Below are 25,779 nucleotides of genomic sequence, written 5' to 3'. Positions count from 1 at the left end.
AGGGCGCACTGCAGGAAAATATCAGCCTGGGGAAATTTTTCAAAACCAGCCCACAAGATATCAGACTCACTCATATGCTTACCTCACCTCACCCCAGTCTGATACAGGCCCTCATCAAATTCAGAGGATAGCCACCATAAAGTATAAACAGAAATGTGCAGACAAATACAGAACTAGAAACTGCAAAAAAAGATTCTGTATGCAGAGCAACAATGGATAAACAGTAACATTCCACATAAATCATCAATAAAATCAAGAAATATAAAATATTAGTAAACCATACTAAACAAATATTCCAAAACAGCTGATAAATAGAACATTCCATAAATAAAAACTCACTGGGAAATATTTAAAATATTTAAAATATTTCCCAAACACGAATAAAATATTTCAAAAAAGCAAACACAAACAATCATTAAAATTTTTAAAATTCACCACTTTCCATTCCTTGAGAAATTTTTACTCTAGTCACCAAAAAATATAAATAAATGTGCAGATAAAAACTAAGCTGGAAACCAGAACAAGCCAGACACTTTATGAAAAACAAACACATTACAATTCCTCATAAAACATCAAACAAAACTAAGAAATATAAAATAAAATAGTAAAACCATACTAAAATAATGAATAAATATTTCAAAACGGCTGACAAATAGAAGATCCAATAATTAAAAACTTTCTTTTTTAATTTACTGTTTTGAAATATGTTTTTGATGTTTTGGAAGTCACATCAAAAAATATCCAATACTAAAAATAAGGATAAAAAATCTTCTGCTCTCCATCCTAAAACCACTCCCGCTTCCAGTGATGGCTATGGCTACATATAATCTCCATTAAGCCATGCTAGTAGGCAAGCCAATATGGAAGCCCAATTGTATCCCAATAGATTAGGAAGCGCAAACCCTTCTCCATTTTTAGTGTGCCTTAAAGTACTTAATTTTAACCTAGAAAACTTGCCCTGCCAGATAAATCTATACATCAGTACCTTCAGGTTAGCAAAGAATTTCATAGGAAGCCTAATGGGTAAATGTTGGAACAGGTACATTAATTCTCGCAAAATATTCATTTTAAAGATCCTAATTCTACCTGCCCACGAGACAAAGCCCAGCCCATTTCAGCATGTCTTCTAGGATTTTATGACATATTGGGGCATAGCTTGTTTTATAGATGTCAGACCAAGATTTGGGTATGAAAATTCTCTGGATGGGATGGAGATTGAGAAAAAGGATCAACTAGAGACAGTGGAGGTTGAAAGAGGGGATCAGCTGTTGTGCAGGGAGGGTGAGAGTAGTGCAATCATTGGTAGGAGATCAAACTGCAAATTTGTTTTGCTCATCCTTTAGGTTCATGTGAATTTTCAAGTGTTAAAATTGGGTCACACTGGCCAAAGGTTTGGGCAGCCCTGGGCTAATGTTAACATTTTCTAAAAATATTTGGATGTCAACTCCCATTCTCTTGTTCAAAGGAAGAATCTGAACCAATCCACCTGAATGGAGAAATTACTACTTATCTGATAATTTCCTTTCCTCTAATGATGGCAGGTCATTCCCCACCAGTGTGTTATGCACCTCTGCCAGCAGGTAAAGATGGAGCAAAAGTTGACGTCACAGCTATATTGTCCTGCCCCAACATCAGCCCACCAGTATTCTCTGGAAAAGCCAAAACTGTGGACAAACTGATTATACTTGAACATCATCATTAAGAGTCAACCACTCATGCTTCCAACCCAACGGACACTGAGCTCAGACAAAAATATCAACAAATCTACTAAACTAAGGGGCTAAAATAGTCATTTACCTCTCTTCATCAAAGAGCAGGAGTCACACTCTAATGTTCGCCTTAAAAAGGCTAACTATAAAATTCAACATCAGCAGCCTAGGGTGAGTCTGGGATTGACCTGCCATCATTACAAGAAAGGAAATTATTATGCAAGTAGTAATTTCTCCTCCTCCTGTATTCTGGCAGGTAAATCCCCACCAGTGGGATGTGCCAGAGCTAACCCTGAAAAAGGCAGGAGAGCTGCCAATGGTCCAGTCAAAGCCGTCTGTGCAAATACAGCTTCCTCCCTAGTCTGAACATCCAAGTGGTAATGCTTGGAAAAGGTGAGCAAAGATGACCAAGTCGCTGGTCAGCAAATCTCAGCAGTGACAAAGTTAAACCCACGATACTACCAAAGCCCTCATGGAATGCGGTTTAATCTGTTTCGACAAAGTAACCTCAGCAACCACAATGACTTCCTTAATCCATCGGGCTATCGCTGCTCGTGTCACCAGTGCTCCCTGTTTACCGCCACCATGGAGCACAAACAGGCGATCAGACTTCCAAACAGATTTAGTCATCACCAAGTACCACAGCAAATGACGCTTGATGTCCAAAGAACGCAAAAGACGTCCTCACTCTCCTCTCTGTGCCTGTCCAAGGTGGGCAGGGAAATGGACTGATTCAAATGAAACTCCGAAACCACCTTTGGCAAAAAGAGCACAGTCTGAATCTGTACCGCTCCCGGAGTCATACGAAGAAAAGGCTCCTGGCAAGAAAAAGAGCTTGCAGTTCATAGATCAGATATGCCTAACAAATTGCTACCAGAAAAACTGTCTTCAAGGTAAGCAGGTGCAAGAAAAGAGCATGCAGAGGCTGAATGGTCAGACCTGCCAAGAACTCCAGAACCAAATTAAGGTCCCATAGAGGCACTGGAAACCGTAAAGTGGGGCAAGAAACGGGCAAGAAATGGGACACGTCAGGATGGGAAGACAAAGGCCCTCCATTGATTCTCCCCCATAAGCAAGAGCTGCAACTTGAACTTTCAAGGTGTTAAGGGCCAAGCCCTTAGGCAAGCCATCATGTAGGAATTCCAAAATCAAAGGAATAGCCACGTTGAGAGTTTGGGAACCTCGCTCAGAACAACTGGCCTCGAAAACTCTCCAAACTTTAATATAGGCTAGGGAACTAGAAAATTTCCTGGTCCAAATAAAGGAGAAAATCACAGCAGGTGAATAACCCCTCTTCAACAACCAAGCCCTTTCAATGGCCAAACCATAAGACACAAATCTACCCAGGTCCTCGTGAAGAATGGGCTCCTGCTGCAACAGATCCTTCCATAATCGGAAGCCTGAAGGGACTGCCACTAGCAGTCTCTGGAGATCGGCATACCACAGTCTCTGAGCCCAATCTGGAGCTACTAAAAGGACGGACAGTGTTGGTTTGACTTGCAAAATTCCAGACAAACCTGCCTATCAGAGGCCATAGCAGAAAGGCATAAAGTAGAGCACTGCAAGGTCACTCCTGAATGCAAGAGTCGATGCCCAGCATTTTTGGGTCACGTCTAACACTGAAAAGGCACGGAATCTTCATGTTGTTGAAGGTCACCAACAGTTCTAGGTCCGGTATGTCCCAACACCCATTCTCCTAGGAACAAGTTTCTCCAGCTGAGAATTGTCCTTTCTGGCAATGTGAGAGGCAGATATGCCTAGAAGATGTTGCTCAGCCACCCCATGAGCACATCTATCTCCTTCGAAACCTGTTGACTTGATTCCACCCTGATGATTGATGCAAGCTACAGTTATTGCATTGTAGGACAATACCCGGACCGCCAGAACCTCTAACTGCTCAGCAAACTGCAAGCACGCTAACCAAACTGCCCGTGCTTCCAATCTGTTGATGTTCCATTGCTGTTCCTCTGCATTCCAGCAACCTTGCACTATCAACTCCTGACAGTGAGCCCCCAAACCAGAAGGCTTGCATCTGTTATACCAAACAGTCTGGCATCTCCAGGGAAACTCCCTTCCTCAGATGATCCACCTGTTATCACCAGCTCAACTGAGACCTCACCTCCAATGGTAGGAGCAGCCTCACCACATAATTCTGCGAATGCAGGTTCCATCAGGAACAGAATGTGCGTTGAAGAGGTTGCATGTGTGCCCTCACCCAGGGACCTACTTCCAATGCAGCAGTCATCAACCCCAGGGCGAGCCGTTTATTTATTTATATTCCGCTTTTTGCACTTTTTTCAGTGCTTCAAAGTGGATCAGGGTTCAAACTCGACCCATCATCCTTTGCACTCGCATCTCAGGCAGAAAAATTCTACTCTGCCTCATATCGAAGCAAACCAAGAGATACTCCAAAGTCTGAGTCAGATACAAATTGCTCTTGGCCAGGTTCACCACTCAACCTAGATCCTATAGCAACAAAACCAGTTTGCGAGAAGCACGAAGACTCTCTTCCATGCTTTTGGCACAAATCAACCAGTCATCCAGATAGGGGTGAACTAGAATTCTGTCTTTGCATAGGGCAGCCGCTACCTCCACCAGGTCCTGGAAGCCGAGGCCAGCCCAAACAACAAGGCCTGAAACTGGTAGGGACGATTCAGGATGACAAAAATCGAAGGACCTGTTGATATTCCCGACGAAAGGGAATATGCAGATATGCCTCTGTCAGATCCAAAGACGTAAGGTATTTCCCTGCTTGTACTGCCATTATGACAGCGTTATAGGTTAGTATCTAGAGACGGTTTTGGTGTAGTTTTGTGTAAGCTGGGGGTATTTAAGATGTTTTCTTGGTTTTTTAGAACTTTGAAGATTAGTATGTCATGGAGTGATGAGCCACTTTGTTGAATAAGTCCCTGAGGAAGCCCCGAGCATGGGGAGAAACAAAGATCTTTTGTTGGACAATTGAATAGTGACAGTTACGAGTAATTTGCGGTGAGTATGGGTTGGTAGCCGCAGCATCAAGGAAATAACGGCGAGGAACTGAAGAGACAAGGTAAATGTATTGCCTTTATTGATATGTGAAACTAGGTTCATTGTAAAAATACATAAAATTGATTGATATAATGTATTTTGGGGTCACAATGTTTGGAAAACTCACATTAAGTATTTTTAGCATGGTATGAATGAGTATGTATGTGGGTATAGATAGATTTTATTGTCTAGATAGAGTGAGGAGGATTATATGAATTAATAAAAATTATATACAATTTGGTATAAGAGTAAAATATTCTGAGTTTTGTATTACATTATGACAGCGTGCAGCATTTTCATCCTGAAATGCATGACTCATAAATGACGGTTGATGCCCTTGGGATCCGGTATGGGTTGAAAAGACTCTTCCTTCTTGGGCATGACAAAAAAAATGGAATAGCAGCCCGTATTTTGCTGCAACATGGGAATTACCGCTTTCAGGTCCAATAGCCTTTGTAATGTAGCTTCCGCTGCTACCCTCTTCTGAGAGTTGCATGGAGATATCATAAAGGCGACCAGAGGAATGCGAAGAAATTCCAGAGCACATCCATCCCGAACCACTTCGAGGACCCAACTGCAATAAAAACGAGATAGGAGCTCTGCTATCTCCCCCACCAACAGATAAACCTGCAAATCTTCATTGAGAAGATCAAGGGGCTCCAGTTCCTGAGCTCTCATCCTTTCCAGGCCTTCAGGGCAAATGGACTGAGGTCTGTGAAATGGACGAGCTCTCTGGGAAGAACGTCTCCTATAAGGCCGAAAAATGCTGGTAATCTCGAGGGCAGGAAACCAGCTTCTTGTCCTCTGGTAAGCGAGGGACCTGGGCTCCCCCCCTCCCCTCATTTATTTGCCATTTTCTCCAACTTACTGCCAAATAGAAGTGAACCCATGAAGGGCAGCCTAGTAAGGTTGGATTTTGAAATAGTGTGTGTCGACCAGTTGCGCAGCCACAGCTGACATCTAGCCGCTATAATAGAAGCAACTCCTCTGGTGGCTGTGCAAACCAGATCAAAGTCCGCATCAGCTAAGAAGGCAGCCCCCAGTTCTACCATAGGTCCAATATTTGTTTTATGAGCTTCCAGGGCACAAGATAACACAATTTGCAAGTTTATTGCCACTGCTTTAGGATTGCCTCAATTTTCCTATCCTGAGCAGCCTTAAGAGCTACACCACTCTCTACCAGGATGGTGGTTCACTTCATGACAGAACACACCAAAGCATCCACCTTGGGGGATCTGGCCTGCAGATACAAGGGATATAAACCTGCCAAGGCACGCCCCCTTTGAAGGATGCCCCTGGCGAACTCTAATCCAGATCAATCAAGCCTGAATTGATTCCAAGGGAAGAGAAGTCATGCTCGGCAACTCATCTCTATGAAAGAAATGGAGAAGAGTTCTAGGTGGTCCCAAATCTGGGGGAATCTCCCCTTCCTCTACAGGAGAGAGTCACCACCAATCAATCATCGGTGTCATTTTGATCCACTTCGAGCCTTCTGAGCACTTGGACCTAAACCAGTAGGTATAGTCAACTCAGAAGACTACCCCTGAAGAAATGTCTGTAATCCCTGGAAGAATTCCACCCAGGAAAAAGGAGGACGGGTCCACAGGTCCAAACCTTCAGCCTGAGAGCGAGTTTCCTCTGAGCAGTTGACCCGTGGATCAACCGAAGGGGGGGGGGGGGGGTGTGGGAGCCACCAATGTCCTGTCACCCTCAGTCCCACTCTCCTCTGACCAAGGAGATGGACCATCATCAGCAAAATCAGGAGGAGTTAAATCCCTAAGAGCATCCAGGCAGTGCTGAGACAGGCTTAAAGAAAGCTCTAGCTGTATCACCCCGATATGGCATGCAGCCAAATAGATAACTGCCTAGACTTCTTCGCCGTGGGCACTATGGGGCGGATTTTAAGAGCCCTGCTCGCCTAAATCCGCCCAAATCCGGGCGGATTTAGGCGAGCAGGGCCCTGCGCGCCGGTGAGCCTATTTTACATAGGCTCACCGGCGCGCGCAGACCCCGGGACTCGCATAAGTCCCGGGGTTCTCCGAGGGGGGCGTGTCGGGGGCGGGCCCGGTCGTCACGGCGTTTAGGGGGCGTGTCGGCAGCGTTTTGGGGGCGGGTCCGGGGGCGTGGTTATGGCCCGGGGGCGCCTGGAGCGCCAACAAAAGTACGCCAACGCGCCTTGTTTGAAAATCTACCCCTATGGTTGTAAGACGCTCAGTCAGATATAGGCACGCGCCCAGTGGACGCACAAAAAATGCGATCAGGCACCCGTGCATAAAAACCACGCTTAAAAGGGAAGCACGAAAAAAGTTAGGTCCAGGTACCTGGCTTGCCCAAACAAGTGTACCTATACCCAAAGAACATAAGAACATGCCATACTGGGTCAGACCAAGGGTCCATCAAGCCCAGCATCCTGTTTCCAACAGTGGCTAATCCAGGCCATAAGAAACCTGGCAAGTACCCAAAAACTAAGTCTATTCCATGTTACCGTTGCTAATGGCAGTGGCTATTCTATAAGTGAACTTAAAAGCAGGTAATGGACTTTTCCTCCAAGAAATTATCCAATCCTTTTTTAAACACAGCTATACTAACTGCACTAACCACATCCTCTGGCAACAAATTCCAGAGTTTAATTGTGCGTTGAGTAAAAAAGAACTTTCTCCGATTAGTTTTAAATGTGCCCCATGCTAACTTCATGGAGTGCCCCCTAGTCTTTCTAATATCCGAAAGAGTAAATAACCGATTCACATCTACCCGTTCTAGACCTCTCATGATTTTAAACATCTCTATCTTATCCCCCCTCAGCCATCTCTTCTCCAAGCTGAAAAGTCCTAACCTCTTTAGTCTTTCCTCATAGGGGAGCTGTTCCATTCCCCTTATCATTTTGGTCGCCCTTCTCTGTACCTTCTCCATCACAATTATATCTTTTTTGAGATGCGGTGACCAGAATTGTACACAGTATTCAAGGTGCGGTCTCACCATGGAGCGATACAGAGGCATTATGACATTTTCCGTTTTATTCACCATTCCCTTTCTAATAATTCCCAACATTCTGTTTGCTTTCTTAACTGCTGCAGCACACTGAACCGACGATTTCAATGTGTTATCCACTATGACACCTAGATCTCTTTCTTGGGTTGTAGCACCTAATATGGAACCCAAGATAGGTGCCCAAGGTGTGTATCCAAAAGACTTAGGTGCTCAAAATTTGAATGCAGAGTCAGCAACAGACGCACAATAGGAACATGCAGGCGCATGCCAATGGAGCACAGAGAAAAAGTGCGCAAAATCACTCTCGCAGCCTACCACGCACCAAAATGGGGAGAAACCTGAAAGCGGCGCCTAGCCAAACAGCTGCTCAACCTTCCATGTCTGAACTCTCTCCACACCTCACAGAACTCCCCAGAGACGTTAGCAGGAAGGCTGAACGCTGAGGAAACAGAAGAGAGTTTACTTCTGGGTCTCTCTCCTGCTTTTTTTTTTTTTTTTTTTTAATATATATATATATATATATATAGATATATATATCTCTATATATATAAATATATAAATAAAAGTAAAAACTTTTACCCGAGCTCAGCCCTCCCTGACTGAGAGCAGGAACGGGTCCTGGTTACGGGGGTAGAGGGCAAAAGCCTTCATCGCAAGCCTCTCTTGGCCCGCAACACCTAAGGGAATTTTATGTCCATGCCACCCAAGGCTACCGGACTAAAGGCACTCTACTGAGGGAGGGACCAAACAATATTACCTCAGGAAGCAAGTGGTGTATATAGATGTCCCATCTTCCTGAGGTCTTGTTGTGCACTTCTTTCTTGCTTTCTCTTTTTACTTTCTTGCTCACAGGCAATCCCCTGTGGGGAAATGCATGGTCACCATCTGCTGGAGATGGAGAATACTGGTGCGCTGATGTTGGGGCTGGACTATATAGCCATGACATCAACTTTTGCTCCGTCTCCATCTGCTGGCAGAGGTGCATAACCCACTGGTGGGGAATGACCTGCCAGAATGCAGAGGAAGTTCTGATTTCCCTGTGCATTACTGAAACACTTAATGTTGTTCTGCTCTGGGGGGGTGGAGGGGAAGTGTTACTGTTTCTACCATCATTACCACACTTTTCAAACACATGACCTAGTGCCACATGTTGGCTTTAGAAGCCAATCCTGCTCCAAAAATTCATCTCTTGTTGAGTAGGATTGCATTACCATTGTTTATACTGTCTACAGAGTTATAATTAATTCATTAACTATGCTAATTGTTCAGGATGGAATGCTATTTTCTCCTTTGTTGAATTATTTCCTTTATTATTTTTGGGTGATCCATCCCCTTATTTAAGGGCTTCATTTAGTTAGTACTTTTAGTACTACTTAACTCTTAGTTTCACTGTTTTATACCATGATTTCTTATTTCCCTGTATATTATTTAGAAGTTAGAAATAAACATTAAAAAAAACAAAAAAACAAGCTAGTTCTTTCTATAAATAGCTTGCAAGATTCTTCCCAGACATCTAAACATTTTAGCACAAGTTTTATGGGCTACTTTGTTTGTGTTTGAAATTATGCAGAAGCAAGGCTTGTACAGCCTCACCAACACATATGCCAAAGCAAAACTGGGCAGGAAGTCCTGATTAGCTTGATGTCACTGGTCAGGTGTGCTTGGGTCAAAAAGCAGAAACATCTTGAGCCCTAATGGATGACCCAGGTTTCATGTTACCATAACCCATGCATAAGTCTTGTTGCAGGCTATGTGAGTGTGAAATGGCAGGCATATACTATATAACATCATACAAATGTACAGGGTGCTGAAGTGGAGGCGATGGCAGCTAGGGAGGGAGGAAAAGGATGGAAGAGTACAGTAAAAAGAAGATTACTATTACTATTAATCATTTCTAAAGCACTACTAAGACAGATATAGCAGAGTAAAGATACACATGAAAGACAGTCCCTGCTCTGTGGAGCTTAAAATCTAGTCAAGGTTGTAAGATGGAAAGCAAAATTTCAAAAAAGTAACATATGCACAACAACAAATAACAAAAAAAGAAAAAAAAGATGCAGGTCATTCTGCTAGCAAAAATAAATATTCCCGTTTCCTAAAACAGTTTTGGCTAGCACTTAAGTTTTCAAAATATTGTTATACCCCTGAACAGCATAGTTTTCTATTTACCAGAATCCGCACAGAAGAATCAGAGTTAACACTAAATTTTCTGAGTTGTTCATGGGAGGTATGGCTGGGGAATAGAATGTTACAAATGTTGGAGGGAATGTTAACTCCTTAAACTAAACAAAAAAAAACCAAAAGCATGTTAAAAACAAAAGAAAACTGAACATTCATTGCAATTTTACTGTAATCCTACTGACCTTGACAACCCTTGGGAATTTCAGTGTCATTCTCTCCATTTGCTGCCGATGTCCCTCTTGATGTTAGCAGCTGCAGAACAAAGAAAAGCTCCAGGAAGATATTCGGCACCAGATTTTCTGGGGGGAGAAGAGAGAGAATGAGAGAAAGATTGAGAACGAATCCTACAACATAATATGCATGTCAATAATCTTAATTTTCCACAGTGATAGCCACCAAATAACTGTTCTGAATGCCGATTAAAGCAAATCTGCTATAATGAAGACAAGAAGGATGAAGACCTGGCAGGGAGGCATTTTCTAGAACTGCTCTTTGAGGGGGAAAAAAAGGCTCAGCAACTCTTGAATTAAACTGGAACGAAGTACATGTCCAGTAGGGGTCTTATCATAGTAATACAGTAACATAGAAATGACAGCAGAAAAATGGTCCATCCAGTCAGCCGAGCAAGTTTCTTATGGTAGTAACTGCCACTCCGTGCAGGTTAGGCCATGTTTCTGTTGAGGGTAGTAACTGCCGCTCCGTGCACCATTTTCTTCCTTTCCGTGCTCTAGCCTTTAGGGATCCCCACTGTTTACCCCATGCCTTTATGAATTCGTTTACTGGGGAAGGTCCTCACAACCTCTTCCAAAAGGGCATTCACTACTATCTCTGTGAAGAAATATGACCTGATATTAGTTATCAGTCGTCCCCCCTGAGTTTTATTTTGTGACCCCTAGTTCTACTGTTTGCTTTCCAATGGAAAAGATTGGAAGTTTGTGCATCATTAAAGTTTCAGGTACCTAAAGGTCTGCATCGTATCTTCCCTGCACCTCCTCTCCTCCAGCCTCTCCTCATAAATCTTCCAATACAGACCCAACACCATTTTGTCGCCCTTCTCTGTAAGGCCTCTGTCCTGTGTCTATTCTTTTTCAGATACGGTCTACACAACTGAAAACAGTACTCCAGGTGAAGCCTCACCAAGGACTGTACAACCGCATTATAACCTCCTTTGTCATACTGGTTATTCCTCTCTATGCAGCCCAGCGTTCGTCTGGCTTTAGCTATCGCTTTGTCACATTGCTTCATCGCCTTCAGATCAGCAGACAGTATCACCCCAAGGTTCCTCTCAGTCTGTGCACATTTGACTTCCACCCCCCATCACATACAGCTCTTTTGGATTACCACACCCCAGATACAAGATTATGCACTTCCTGGCATTGAATCCCAGCTGTTAAGACTTCAATCACTCTTCAAACTTTCTTAAATAACTTTTCATTCTTTCTACTCCTTCAGGCATGCCTGCTGTTACAGATCTTAGTATCATCCACAAATACAAAATTATTCAGAGTACTTAAATCACAAGCAGATTGTGATACATTACAGGAGGACCTTGTAAGACTGGAAGATTGGGCATCCAAATGGCAGATGAAATTTAATGTGGACAAGTGCAAGGTGTTGCATTTAGGTAAAAATAACCCTTGCTGTAGTTACATGATGTTAGGTCCCATATTAGGAGCTACCACCCAGGAAAAAGGATCTAGGCATCATAGTAGATAATACTTTGAAATCGTCGGCTCAGTATGCTGCAGCAGTCAAAAAAGCAATCAGAATGTTAGGAATTATTAGGAAGGGAATGGTTAATAAAACGGAAAATGTCATAATGCCTCTGTATTGCTCCATGGTGAGACCGCACCTTGAATACTGTGTACAATTCTGGTCGCCACATCTCAAAAAAGATATAGTTGCGATGGAGAAGGTACAGAGAAGAGCAACCAAAATGATAAAGGGAATGGAACAGCTCCCCTATGAGGAAAGGCTGAAGAGGTTAGGGCTGTTCATTTTGGAGAAGAGATGGCTGAGGGGGGATATGATAGAGGTCTTTAAGATTATGAGAGGTCTTGAACGAGTAGATGTGAATTGGTTATTTACACTTTTGGATAATAGAAGGACCAAGGGATATTCCATGAAGTTAGCAAGTAGCACATTTAAGACTAATTGGAGAAAATTCTTTTTCACTCAACGCACAATTAAGCTCTGGAATTTGTTGCCAGAGGATGTGGTTAGTGCAGTTAGTGTAGCTGGGTTCAAAAAAGGTTTGGATAAGTTCTCGGAGAAGTCCATTAACTGCTATTAATCAAGTTTACTTAATTGCATCAGTAGTATGGGATCTTCTTGGTATATGGGTACTTGCCAGGTTCCTGTGGCCTGTTTTGGCCTCTTTTGGAAACAGGATGCTGGACTTGATGGACCCTTGGTCTGACCCAGCATGGCAATTTCTTATGTTCTTATCTCTTCTGCAATGTTGCTCACAAAGATATTAAACAGAACCGATCACAAAACTGATCCCTGTGGCAATCCACTTAACACCGCTCTCAGAGTAGGTTCCATTTACCATTATGTGCCGTCTCCCATCGACCAGTTTGTAATCCACTCCACCACCTTTGCTGTTCACTCCCAAGCTTCTCATTTTATTCACTAGCCTCCTATGCAGGACCATATCAAAAGCTTTGCTGACATTCAAGTATATCACTCAAACGCTTTTCCTTGATCCAATTCTATAGTCACACAGTCAAAAAAAAAATCTATCAGATTTGTCCGACAGGACTTGCCCCTGGCGAGTCCATGCTGCCTCAGGTCCAGCAACCCACCGAACTGTAGAAAGTTCACTATCCTTTCCTTCAGCAGGACTCCATTAATTTTCCCAACACCGAGGTGAGGCTAACCGGCTTGTAGTTTCCAGCCTGTTACCATTCTTGGGTAGTAGGCCCACCACTGCTCTTCTCCAGTCATGCAGCACTATTCCCAAATCCAGGTCTTTCAGCGGATCTGCCAGCACATCTCTGAACTTCCTTAGTATCCTGAGATATACCTCATGCAGCCCCATGGCCTTGCTCTTCCCATACATTCTCTTCTATAAACTGAGTTTCTTCCATCCCACTCCCATCTATGGTTTTGTCAACCAGCAACGGTCCTTGTCCAAGTCTTCTTTAGTGAACACTGGACTGAAGTATTTCATATTTCTACCATTTCGTCGTCTCTCTCCACACATTGTTCCCTGTCACTTTTCATTTCACTATACCACATTGGTCCTCTGATATATCTGAAAATTGTTTTATTACCTCACTTTACTTCTTTGGCAATCCTTTCTTCCACTTGACATTTTGCTTTCATGATTTCTCTCTTCTTCTCCCTCGGTTTCACCAGGTATATATACTTCCCTGTGTTACTCTTTTTGAGATCCTTTATACTCCTTGATTGCTGTGCTTTTTGACTGAATGTTTTCAGACACCTCCTTTGAGAGACAGATCAGTTTCTTTTACAAACAAAGATTTGTTGCTTTTGTAATAGCTCCTTTTAATGTGGTCCACTGTTGTTCCATCGCACCCATTATCTCCCAGTCTTCTAGTTCTTCCTCCAGGAACATCCACATTTTGACAAAGACAGTATTTTTGTCAATACACTCTGTATCTTATTTGCCATATAAAAACCACACCGTCTAATGATCATTGGTGCTTGGGTGGGCATCTACCTGGACATTAGAGACATTATTCCCATTTGTGAGCACTAGATCAACTGTCATACCCTCCCCCTCCTGGCTTACATTGCCATTGGTTTGAGCAGAGCCCTTTCAAGGGCATCCACTACCTCTCTACCTTTGCAGAATCTGCAGAAGGGATACTCCAATTCAAATCCGGCAGATTAAAATCTCCAACAAGCACGTATTCTCCCCTGTCTAGACAGGGAAGAGAATACGTGCAGTGAACACAGAATATTGAGCGTGACTATCCTGATTACCAGTCCAAGACACGAGGAGTCGACAGTAGTATTGTTTATTGATTTATAGATATGTGTTAATACACCGCAATGTTGTATTTGAGAACTGCATGAATAACCAATAAAGTATAAATAAAAGAAAAAAAAAAATCCCCAACAAGCAAAATGTCTCCTTTTCTTCCCACCTTTTGGATGTCTTCAACCAGATCTCTGTCCAGTTCTTCTGTTTGAGTCAGAAGTCTGCACACCGCACCGATGTAAATGGAAGCACCATTTAAAAATTTTTTTTTTTTTTTTTTTTTTTTAAAGGACAACCCATAATGCTTCTTCCCTATCCCACATCCCTTGCATTTCAGATGCTTGGATATTTTTTTTCTGTCCCCTCTTTCCTTCCTTATCAAATTATATATATCACACACACACATATATATATATATATATATGGGGGAGCAAGAAAGTTGCATCATTGCTATATTGCAAATCATGAGAGCCAGGGCATAGGTGCAGCATGTCATCTTAAGCCAGTGAAATAGAAGCGTCACACTCTCCAGTGATCTGCTATACCTGCTAGCACGATGCAGTTTACTCAAGAGATATTTATAATGTTTATATTTGGAGGACCATTAGATGTCACTGTAAGTGAAGATCCTTGCTGAACAGCCTTTCAGGAGCTACTACTGGTGCCCAGTCACTGCTTGGGAGTGCAAACTACCACCCCTGAACCATTGTGCTGCCCTTGCACAAAGCTTCAAGCAGAACAATTTTATACCACTACTTTTCTATTAAAAAATAATGGACATCAGTGGGATTGCTCATTTCTGCTCTTGTGAAATACTAAAGATAACAGGAGGGATATCTTCATTTTACTGTACAATGAACTCTTGGTCAAACAAGTGCAGCAAGAAATTTTATTTCTCTTACCTGAAATACAATTCGAGTAGAGCTGAGCCAGCAGTTCCAGCTGTTTGTGACACGAGACCTTACTGACATCTGCACAAGTCACTAAGCTGTCAGAGGAGAGGCTTACACTTCGACTGAAACTTTGCTTAGTGGGAGTGATCGGGTCAAGGGCAAGCCCATCTAGAGAGGTCTCGTGCAACAACTTGTGTCTGAAATTGAAGTAAAAAATAAATACAAAGTTTAAGATAGTAAATAAGATATTGTCTGTTAGGTATCCCAACTGCTGCCTCAAGCCTTATGTGCTACACTTTCCTAAGCACAAACTCAACACAATCATCTCATTTTAAACAATCAATACGTAAACATTCTATGTTGAGAAGTGATGACCGGATAGTTAAATAATTTCAAATCTTGAATGTGTGCTAAAATTATACACACTGGCCTGTCTTTTTAGGATATGAATATTTTTGTAGCATTTTTTCATTTGCATATAAAATTTTAAGTATCACTGCAGACTTAATGTAATATGAAAGACTGCACTTATCTTAGTGCTAGTGCCTCCGGGTACTGTCACAAACTTGTGCACAGGTGAATTAAACATTCATCAGTTTATTGAGCCCCATCTTCAACCTTTTTCACATTGCAATGTTTCAGAAAGACTCTTCTTTCAGGGGTTTTACCAAGCATACATTCGTCTTTCACATAAGTCCCGATGATTACAATTTTAGCACACATTCGGGATTGGAAATTATTGAACTATCCCGGTGTTATAGGATGAACATCACTTCTCAACATAGAATGTTTACCTACAGTGGAGACAAGCTCAGAGCAGACTGGGCTTGTTGGTATTTTCCTGCCATCATCTACTCTATTATGATGTTATGACATAAAGGCTTAGAAAATATGGTACAAATAAGAGGACTAGTTTACTGGCTATTGTTATTGTCCAATTTTATAGTGAATCTGCTGGAGTCAGAGAAATACTGAAAGATTTACAAAGGGCGCACCAGTCATGAGGGACCGCCCTCTCAGCTTTTGCTCTGATTACATCTGCTGGAAGGGGGACATAACCCATGGTCTGGACTGATCCTGGTACGTATAGGGAATGTCCAGTTTTATAGAATGTCCTCCGTGTAGGCCCCCATTTAGAAACTTTCAGAAAAGAGGTTAAAGCATTTTTTTTTCGATTAGCTGCTGATACAATTCAGTTTCAGAATGCTGTAATTGCTTTTGTATAGTTTTATTAATTATACGGTATGTTATGTAACTTTTTATGGACTAAGTAGGTTATGTACTGTGCATTTGTTTTAGTCTTATTGATATACAAATGTATTTTATGTTTTAAATTGTAACCCGCTTGGAGCAAGTATTTCAGGGTTAGTGCACTAGAAATGTACAAAATAAGAGGGCTGCTTTTAACTCCCCCTTTACCCATTACCCTATGGCAGATGTAGTAGCTAAGACAGACGACACGCTCCTCTTGTTCAGTTATCATTGCATTATACCGCGGGTTTCATTTGCCGTTACCTTTCTTTCTTCAGCATCTCCCTTTCTTCTTGCAGGTTGCTGCTGGTGTTCAAAGGTAAAGGTGTGCAATTTCCTGCCTGTTTGGCATCAAGTGTCTCAGGGCTCATTCCCGATTCAAATCGACCATTTGGAGAATGGCTGAGAGGAGTCGATGTGAAGCAAGTCTTGGGCTTTGACAAAAGACGTTCTGCACTCACTGGAGTTGGGTTGATCCTTCTAGATGGTTTGGTTTTGCTGTAAAAGTTCAAAATGCATTTTATTTCTGCATAAAATTAAGCTCCGAATTAGAGGATGAGGAAGAACCAACTCCCCAATGAAGAAAGGCTAAAAGAGGTTAGGATTCTTCAGTTTGGAGAAAAGGCAGCTGAGGAGAGATATGATAGAGGTCCATAAAATGAGTGGAATGGAACGCATAAACCTTAATTAGTCGTTTACTCTTTCGAAAAGTACAAAGACCAGGGAACACACAATGAAGTTACTAAGTAATACGTTGAAAACTAATAAGAGAAAATAACTTTTACTCAATGCATAATTAAGCTCTGGAATTTGGTGAAAGCTATTGGTGTAGCTGCATTTAAAAAGGGTTTGGACAAGTTCCTGGAGAAAAAGTCCATTAACCATTATTAAGTTAGAGTTGCAGAAATCCACTGCTTATTCTTGGGATAAGAAGCTTGGAATCTATCCATTAGATCCTGCCAGGTACTTGTGACCTGGCTTGACCACTGTTGGAAATAGGATTCTGGGTTTGATGGACCTTTGGTCTGACCAAGTATGCCAAGTCTTAGGTTAACTACAGCTCACTTAAACAGGATAAAAACAGAATAGTACAGACACATACATAGAGCCACCTGGGCTCAATTGCTTTCCTCAGATCAGCAAACATTTTGGAGAGAACTATTTCCATAATTTAAAACAAATCATCACTAAATAATGAGAATATCTGAGTAAGCTTGTATTAGCAAAAGAAAGACTCATAGGATCTTAAATCAGAGTTTTACTATACTACATTTGTCAACAAACAGAAAAAAAATATTTAAGCAATAAGCATCAATGTATTAAATAATAAAATAGAGAAAGATATTGTTTACAGTATTAACAATAGCAGCATTTCACTTGCATGGCCCAAAATTAACAATAGCCAGAAACAAGTAGGGAGTATATGAAAACAGAAGAAATGGAGAGCAGATACTTCGTCTTACCTAGCCAATCCACAGGCAGCAGCCATGGGTGGGAATTCCTCCAAATTGTTAACATTCAGCTCAGGATGGGGAATGTTGATTAAAACAGAATCTGGCAATGATCTTCTGGTCCCACTCCATGACACGTTCTCTCCTTTGCTATCCACCTCATTGAGGCTTCGTCCCAGATCTCTAACCACTTGCCGACCATAAGTATTCCCAGAACTGTTTTTTCGCCTTCCTCGTCTTGGTGGTTGGTTATCCAGAGCAGGTATCATGAAATTCCCCAAGCTGATTTTCTGTGCAGAGCGCCTCTCACTATGGTAAAGCATGGGACTGCCAAAGTTTGGGCTGTTGTGGAAGGCAACATCTGGGAAACCACTGCAGCTGGAAGACAGGTTTGATTTGAAGACAGAAGACCCACTGGATGCAGAAGGAAAAGAGGAGAAAGTAGTATCTGAGGTGCAGGATCTGCTGGATGTCTGGGAAAACAGCTGCGTTCGGCTTCCTCTAGGCCCTGCTGAAAGACTGGTCCTCTTTTCTGGATTTCGTTCTGTCCTTTGGTTACCATGGCTCCTAGATGTTTCATGGACCTTGGAGTTTGGAGTCTTTGCAGGAGTGGAAGGCCCATTAGTCAGGATCTGACTGGTCTGCTCACGTAGATAATTCAACAGGAAAGGTACAAAGTCTTTCTGAAGTAAACTGAGAGAAGCAAGACTAGTGTTCACATGGTTCTCCTGCAAAGAAACGTACACAGAAAAAATACAGCAGCAAAGTGAGCCAATATGAATCTCAAAAAACTTATTTTCTCTATTTTTTCCTTAATCGTCTATCATTAAGACATGCTTTCACTGATTACACTTAATGATTTATCATTAAGGAGACGTCAAAATGTAGAAGTACAAACCCTGTATTCTGATGGGAGTGGGGGAAGGATAGTGCAGTCTGAATGCAGAGAGGGCAAAACCATATTCCTATTGGCTGGTGACTGGAGGAAACCGGATAACTACTGATCAAGAAACACAAATTACCCCTTACAACTTGTAATTTGACTGTAAAATTTAGCTAAAATTAGGTAGTATAAACTTCTCCCAAGGTTGTTAGATTATAGTAGAAATAGGAATTAAAATTTGCGATGCTCTCAGGTTTTTAAGATACTTGGTTTTAGCTATTTTAGTTAGAACAGCTCTTGCCATTTTATTATTTGAAGTATTTTATTAGATTTTATTGACTATTAATTTACTCTTAATTTTATTATTTGCTTTGGCTGTACTTTACTCTGTAGCCTCTATGAGAGGAATGATTTATAAATATGAAATAAAGTATACCAAAACATTGTTCTTTGTCTAAACTATTTCCTATCAATTACTGCTCTGCAGAAGGCACCCAAATTTCAAGACATTTCATGTTCAGATTTTTTTCTTCTTTTTCACTTTTGGAATCCTTGTGGTGGTAGGTTTCCATTGGCTTCTTAAAAAAAAAAAAAACAACCCCATACAACTAAATCAAAATGACATGACTATTTAGGAGGGCTAAACTGCCATAAGAAAATGAATACTAAGATGTAGCTGTGAACAAGGAGAAAATGCATGGAAAAACAAGCATGAGTCAGGGTTCAAAATGCTTACTGATTGTCAGAAATGGAAAACAAACAGGGGAGAAGATGAAATTGGACCCAAATTATTATAACCACTAGACCCTACACAGAAACTCCAATTTCCCTTGAGCCGAAGAACCAGGTAAGCTGCCATAGAAATGGAGGAGAAACCACCCCAAGGAGGAAGGAGACCTGTGGGCGTGCTAACAACAGAAGCTGCACATGCTAGTGAATATTTAGGACTTAAGGAAATAAATGCTATGCTGGGTCAGACCAAGTTCCATCCTCTCTGCAACAATGACTGGTCTAGTTCCCAAGTACACGGCACATCCCAACGTAGATTTTTTTCTCGTTACTTACTCTCAGGGACAGCAATAGCCTTCAGTAGTTTATCTAGCTAAATGTTTCATGGATTTTTTTCCTCCAGGAACTTGTCCAAACCAGCGGTCTCATAAGAGCAAAGGCCCATGGGACTAGCTCCAAGGTGGAAGCCATCGAGCCGAGGACCTGCAAGTAATCCCAAACCCTGGGAAGACGCTTGGCCAACAAGGCACGAACTTGCCCCTGCAGCTTGATGAGCTGCTTCTCGGAGAGGAAACCTTGCCCAAACGTGTTGAACAGGGCTCCCAGGAGCTCCAAGGACAGGGAGGGAACCAGGTGGCTCTTGGCCAGATTGACTATCCAACCTAGCGACCTCAAGAGTTGGAGAACCTGTTGCACCGCGGAGCAACAGAGGGACTCAGACTTCACTCGAATCAGCCAGTCATCCAGATAAGGATGAACCAAGAATCCCTCCGTCCGGAGCTCCGCTGCCACCACAATCATTACCTTGGAAAAGATCCTGAGTGCTGTGGCAAGCCCAAAAGGGCAGAGCGCAAAACTGAAAATGATCCCCCAGGATTGTAAACCTCAGGTAATTCTGGTGGTCGGCCAGCATTCCGATGTGCAAGTATACCTCGGTCAGATCCAGTGAAGCAAGGAATTCCCCTTTGTGCACTGAAGCAATTACAGACTGTAGGGTCTCTATTCGAAACCGAAGAACCCGAAGACACCTGCTGACCCTCTTCAAATCGAGTATGGGCCAGAACATGCCTTCTTTCTTGGGCACCATGAAGTAAATGGAATAGCGGCCTTTCCGTTGCTCTGCAGGAACTGGTACAATGGCTTCGAGCTCGTGAAGGCACTGTAATGTGTCTCACACCACCAGATGCTTCGCCTCGTACGAGCACGGGGAAACAAGAAAGCAGTCCCAAAGGGGCCGAGCAAAATCTAAAGCATAGCCATGTCGTATGATATTGAGGACCCACTGGTCTGAAGTTAATTTGGTTCACTCCTTGTAAAACAGAGCCAACTGCCCCCTACTATCGGAACAGAGGAGTGAACCAAGCGCTAACACCTCAAATATCTTCTTAAGCTGTACCTCCAGCTTCCCATCTTGGAGATCCTTGAGGGCTATAGCGCCCGTCACCAGGATGGTGGTCTTCTTGGTGAAGGCTGACACCGCCATATCCACCTTGGGAACCCTGAGGAGGTCCAGCTTTTCTTTTGGCAGCGGGTACAGCTTATTCATCACTCTACTGACCTTCAAACCATAATCTGGAGTGTCCCATTCACGAAACAGGTCAGTGACAGAGATGAAAAGGGAAGGACCGGTCGGACCACAGAGACCCACCATGACTGGAACAGCAGCTCCCATCCGAGAGTCCTCCTGAGCGGCCTCAAATCCAATTCCTCTAGAACGGAACAGGCGGACCACCTTAGAGTCATCCCCTTCAACCATCGGAGACTCCGCCACCTGTGGACTGTGGTCCTGCAAATCGTGGTCCTGGTTGCCCAGATCATGGTCTGCTCCCTGCGGTGGTTTGCCCCTCGGTTCATCCGGCTCCGAAACTTCAGAGGAGGAGCCCCCCCCCCCCCCCCCCCACAGGTAGGGACAGCGCGGTCCTCAGGGGGGCGCTTAGTCTTCGCGACCCACTCACCCTCCGGAAGCCTAGGCCTCTTGGTGGCCAGGACCCCTGCTTTGGCCAGCTTTTGAACCGACCAGGAAAGAGAACTTCCCCCCCGAAAGCCTTCCAGCTGTCTTCCTGGCTTTAAAAACCTTGTGAAGCAGCAAATCAAATTCGGAAGAAAATGAAGAGGAGTCATCTGAATCTCCCCCCCCCCCCGGGGCTCTCCTCTGCCAAAACTGCCAAATCCTCCATCAACCCACCCACCCCCAGAGGCGGCCTGCTGCGGGGATAAGGGGGGAGGGGAAATCCTTTCCCCCTCTGCTGTGTGCACTACAGCGCGAAAGGCAGACAAGATGGCGTCCGCTCCCGGCTGAGCGGGAATGGATCAGGAGAAGGTTGCCGCAACCAACTGAGCCTCCCAGTGCATCCTCAGACCACCACCACCCCTAGTGGCTCCTGAGGTGCCGTCCCCCCTGGGGAGGCAATCGGAGCAAAGACCATCGCCGGAAAGTCGAACACGCCGTGCCAAGCAACATCAAAGGGCTGGCAAACTATCAGGGGACCGACTAGGCTATGGGGAGGAAAAAAAAACTGCGAGACGGCTACACAGCATCGGAAGGAACGAAGAATCAGTTTTTGATAGCTATCCGGGCCTAAGTGTTTTACTTCCCCCCCACCGCCCCCCCCAACCTGGGCTCAGACGGGACATCGGGTCCTGTTCCCTTCAGGGTGAATGAACCGGGCTCCCTGGTATCACCCCAAACGCTGTCATCAGTGTAGGGCAGCAGGATCCCCAACCCCCAGCTCCACACAGCCTCAAATACCAGGTCCTGCCAACTCCCTGGGAGGCTCAGGATTCGCATCTATCTTTGATTGAATAATAATAAAGGATTCCTAATCTATTCCCTCTTTTTTAAACTATCACAGACTGTAGGATTTTGCACCTCCACTATCTTCTGGAGACAGATAAATACTGACGGACTGTAGATGGCACCTCAAGGTATAGGGCAGGGTCAGTCAAAAACTTCTCTGTCTCCATCTGCTGGAGAGGAGGCAAAACCCAGGAGTCTGGACTGATCCAGGTACATACAGGGAACTGTCCTTTTTTTATCTGTTCTACCCCACTTATGATTTTATAAACTTCTATCATATCCCTCCTCAACCAAGTTTTCCAAACTGAAGAGCCCTAACCCAGTGTTTCCTCATCCTTTTCAAGCACAAGGTGCATCTACATTACCAAAAATGCTATGTAGCAAACCAATCTCCACAGCACAGGCAATGCGGGCATGGCGAGAGAATTCATATGGTCAAAAGAAGAGCTAGGAGAGCACTAAGACCCACCAGTCTCTCAGCAAAATTTTAAAATACAGGAACAAAGAAGACAGGCACACATGAATCCATCACAATGCACCAGTTCCCTCTCTACACAAGTGCAGGATAAAGGAGAAGCTGTAGTGATATGAGCTGCTGGCTCAGCATGGTTGTAGCATGAGGTTCCCTGACCACCTCCACTGCTGCTATTACTTCCAAGACTCAGAATGAGTCACATCCAGTTCTCAGGGCACCCATTCATGATAAGACAGAGGCTGGAAGGACTAAGGAGTAAGATAATGAGGTGCTGTGTGCACCACTCAAAGCAGGACCCAGATATCTATGCCCCCTGTATGCTGCCTATTAAATTACCACACTCCAGGGCTCATGCTGTAGCTAAGGTGGTACTAGTAATTTGAGTGATCATGCATACTTTAATAGGTCTGCAATTTCATTTTTGAGTTATTACAGAACTCTGGCGGGGGGTAATACCATCTGGTCTAGGTGATTTGCTACTCTTTAGTTTCTCAATCTGCCCTTTACATCTTCTAGATTCACTGTGATTAGCTTCAGTTCCTATCATTCCCATTAAATACTACTTCCAGCATGGATATCTCTCCAACATCAGCTTGGAGAAGAGACAGCTGGGGGGTGGGGGGGAGAAGTATGATAAAGGTCTATAGAATAGAATGGGTAAATGTAAAATTTGTATTTTTGAAAAAGAGTAAAGGAAAATTAGTTCTTAACTGTTAATTTTTGTTCCTGTAGTACCACAGATCAGTCCAGACCATGGGTTGAGCCTCCTTTCCAGCAGGTGGAGACAGACCAAAACTGAAAGGGTATCCTATATGATGACAGAGCCTACCCTGTAGCCCTTCAGTATAACCATGGTCAAAGCAGAAAAAAAAAGGTATAAGATCAAGCAAGTAACAGAATAACCAGCAATTTAGAGTAAACCAACAGAACAAGTGAATGAACTATGTTACTAAAATGCTCTTGCATGACTACCCCTGATCATCGTAAAGATGCTTCCGGTGCCTGCAATGAAATTCCTTGAGAGCCATGCAGAGATAGTAGCTGCTCCTATAAGAAGGAGAAAACAGGAAAAAATTTGAGCGGACAGACAAGACGGGAGGGCATCTGGACTGATCCGTGGTACTACAGGAACGAAAATTAACAGGTAAGAACTAATTTTCCTTTCCCTGTACGTACCCAGATCAGTCCAGACCATAGGACGTCCTAAAGCTTCCCTACAAAGGGTGGGTCCCAGACTGTCCTGCTCAAAACACCTGCCGACCAAAGGAACCAAACACTGGAGCCTGAACGTCAAGGCAGTAGTGACGAGCAAAGGTGTGCAGGGACTTCCATGTAGCCGCCCTGCATATTTCTTGCGGAGAGACCGACTGAGACTCCGCCCAAGAGACAGCCTGTGAACGCAAGGAATGAGCTTTCAGACCTTCCAGGACCACCCGGCCCTTGCAAATATAGGCTGAATAAATCGCCTCCTTCAACAGCGAGCGATCGTAGTCTTGGAAGCTGGCTTACCCTTATTTGGTCCACTCCACAGGACAAAGAGGTGATCCGAGACCCAGAAGTCATTGGTAACCTCAAGATAACGCAACAAGACTCGTTTAACATCGAGATGACGAAGTTCACCACCGCGATATCCTCGGCCGAAAACACAGGGAGCTCCACGGACTGGTTTACATGAAAAGAAGAAACAACCTTCGGCAGGAAGGAAGGTACGGTCTTAAGAGAGAAACCAGAGTCCGAGAACTGCAGAAAAGGGTCTCTGCAGGACAGAGGTTTAAGCTCGGACACCCTCCTGGCGGAGCAAATAGCAACCAAAAAGACAGTCTTGAGCGTCAAGTCTTTGAGAGTAGCCCGATGGAGAGGTTCGAAAGGGGCCGAACAAAGAGCCCGAAGCACCAAATTCAAACTCCACGAGGGACAAGTAGACCGGACAGGCGGTTTCAGGTGCTTATCGCCCCTGAGAAAACGGACGACATCCAGATGAGAGGCCACCGCCCAACCCTCGATTGTGCCCAGGAGAGAATCAAGGGCCAAAACCTGTACCCGCAAGGAGCTGACAGAAAGACCCTTGGAGAGACCTCGTTGCAGGAAGGTGAGCACTACAGCGACCGAAGGCGAATGCGCCGAAACACCCAACTCCTCGCAGACATTTTCAAAAACCCTTCCAGACCCGGACATAGGCTAGAGATGTCGACTGCTTGCGAGCCCTGAGCAGGGTGGCAATAACCTCTTCCTTGTAATCTTTTCGCCTCAGACGTCGCCGTTCAAAAGCCATGCCCCTAGACAGAAGCGATTCTCCTGGTCAAAAAATACGGGACCCTGCCGAAGAAGATGGGGCAAGTGACCAAGGTGAAGAGGACCGTCCATAGCGAGATTCACCAGATCCGCGAACCACGGCCTGCGGGGCCATGAGAATGACCGGCCCGCGATGGAGTTCTATTCTCCGCAGAATTTTCCCCACTAACGGCCACGGAGGGAACACGTAGAGTAGGACGTCGGGATGCCAAGGAAGAGCCAGCGCATCCACTCCCTCCGAGCAATGCTCCCTCCACCGGCTGAAGAACCGGGGAGCCTTGGCATTGTCCAGCGTCGCCATGAGATTCAGGTGAGAGGGACCCCACCTGTGCACAATTAGATCCATCACCGCATCGGACAATTCCCACTCGCTGGGGGTCGAGATGTCATTGACTGAGGAAGTCGGCTTGAACATTCTCCTTGCCCACTATGTGGGAGGAGGCCAGACAATCCAAGTGCCTCTCCGCCCAGAGAAAGAGCTTGCAGGCTTCTAACGCCATCAGACGACTCAGAGTACCCCCTTGTCGAATGATGTAGGCCACGGTGGTGGAGTTGCCCGACAGCATTCGGACCGCCTTGTGGCGGATCAAGGGAAGAAAAAACTTGAGGGCCTGGCGCACTGCACGGGCCTCCAGGCAATTGATGTGCCACCGTGACTGGAGCAAGAACCAGTAACCTTGAGTCGTTTGAGATTGGCAGACGGCCCCCCAACCGGAGAGGCTGGCGTCCGTCGTGACTATGACCCATAAGGGAGTCAAGAGAGGCATTCCCTTGAGGAGGTGCGCCAGCGAGAGCCACCACTGTATGTCGAGCAATGGTAGAGTGAGGGAGAGGCAGGACCTCCTGGTACTGCTCAGACACCGGTTTCCAGCAGGATAACAACGCTTTCTGTAAGGGACGCATATGCGCAAACGCCCAGGGGACCAGGTCGATCATAGAAGCCATGGTCCCCAGGACCAAGCCATGGGAAGCGGTAGGGAGACAAAACTGTCCACTTGATCTATCAGTTTGAGTGCCCCCGAGTCCAGGAGAAAAACTTTCCCAACCCGAGTATCGAAAAGAGCTCCCAGAAATTCCAGATCCTGAGAGGGCTGAAGATTGCTTTTGGAGTAGTTGATTATCCAGCCAAGCGAGGTGAGGAGGGCACGCAT

General features: G+C 44.3%; 1 protein-coding gene across 2 annotated transcripts in view; it reads right to left on the bottom strand.

Annotated features, from left to right (window-relative positions):
- The window catches only part of CDAN1 (codanin 1), a 191,774-nt gene that overhangs the window by 139,962 nt on the left and 26,033 nt on the right, over positions 1–25,779 (bottom strand). For both annotated transcript variants that reach the window (XM_029598691.1, XM_029598690.1), the window contains exons 2-5: positions 17,465–18,180; positions 16,266–16,499; positions 14,760–14,947; positions 10,088–10,204 (exon numbers count right to left, since the gene is read on the bottom strand). In XM_029598691.1, coding sequence (XP_029454551.1) covers positions 10,088–10,204; positions 14,760–14,947; positions 16,266–16,499; positions 17,465–18,180 — 1,255 coding nt within the window. The remainder of the gene's footprint in view (positions 1–10,087; positions 10,205–14,759; positions 14,948–16,265; positions 16,500–17,464; positions 18,181–25,779) is intronic.

This window comes from Rhinatrema bivittatum, chromosome 4 (genome assembly GCF_901001135.1).
Source record: "Rhinatrema bivittatum chromosome 4, aRhiBiv1.1, whole genome shotgun sequence".
Lineage (NCBI taxonomy): Eukaryota > Metazoa > Chordata > Amphibia > Gymnophiona > Rhinatrematidae > Rhinatrema > Rhinatrema bivittatum.
This window is presented reverse-complemented; position numbering and strand designations above follow the sequence as displayed.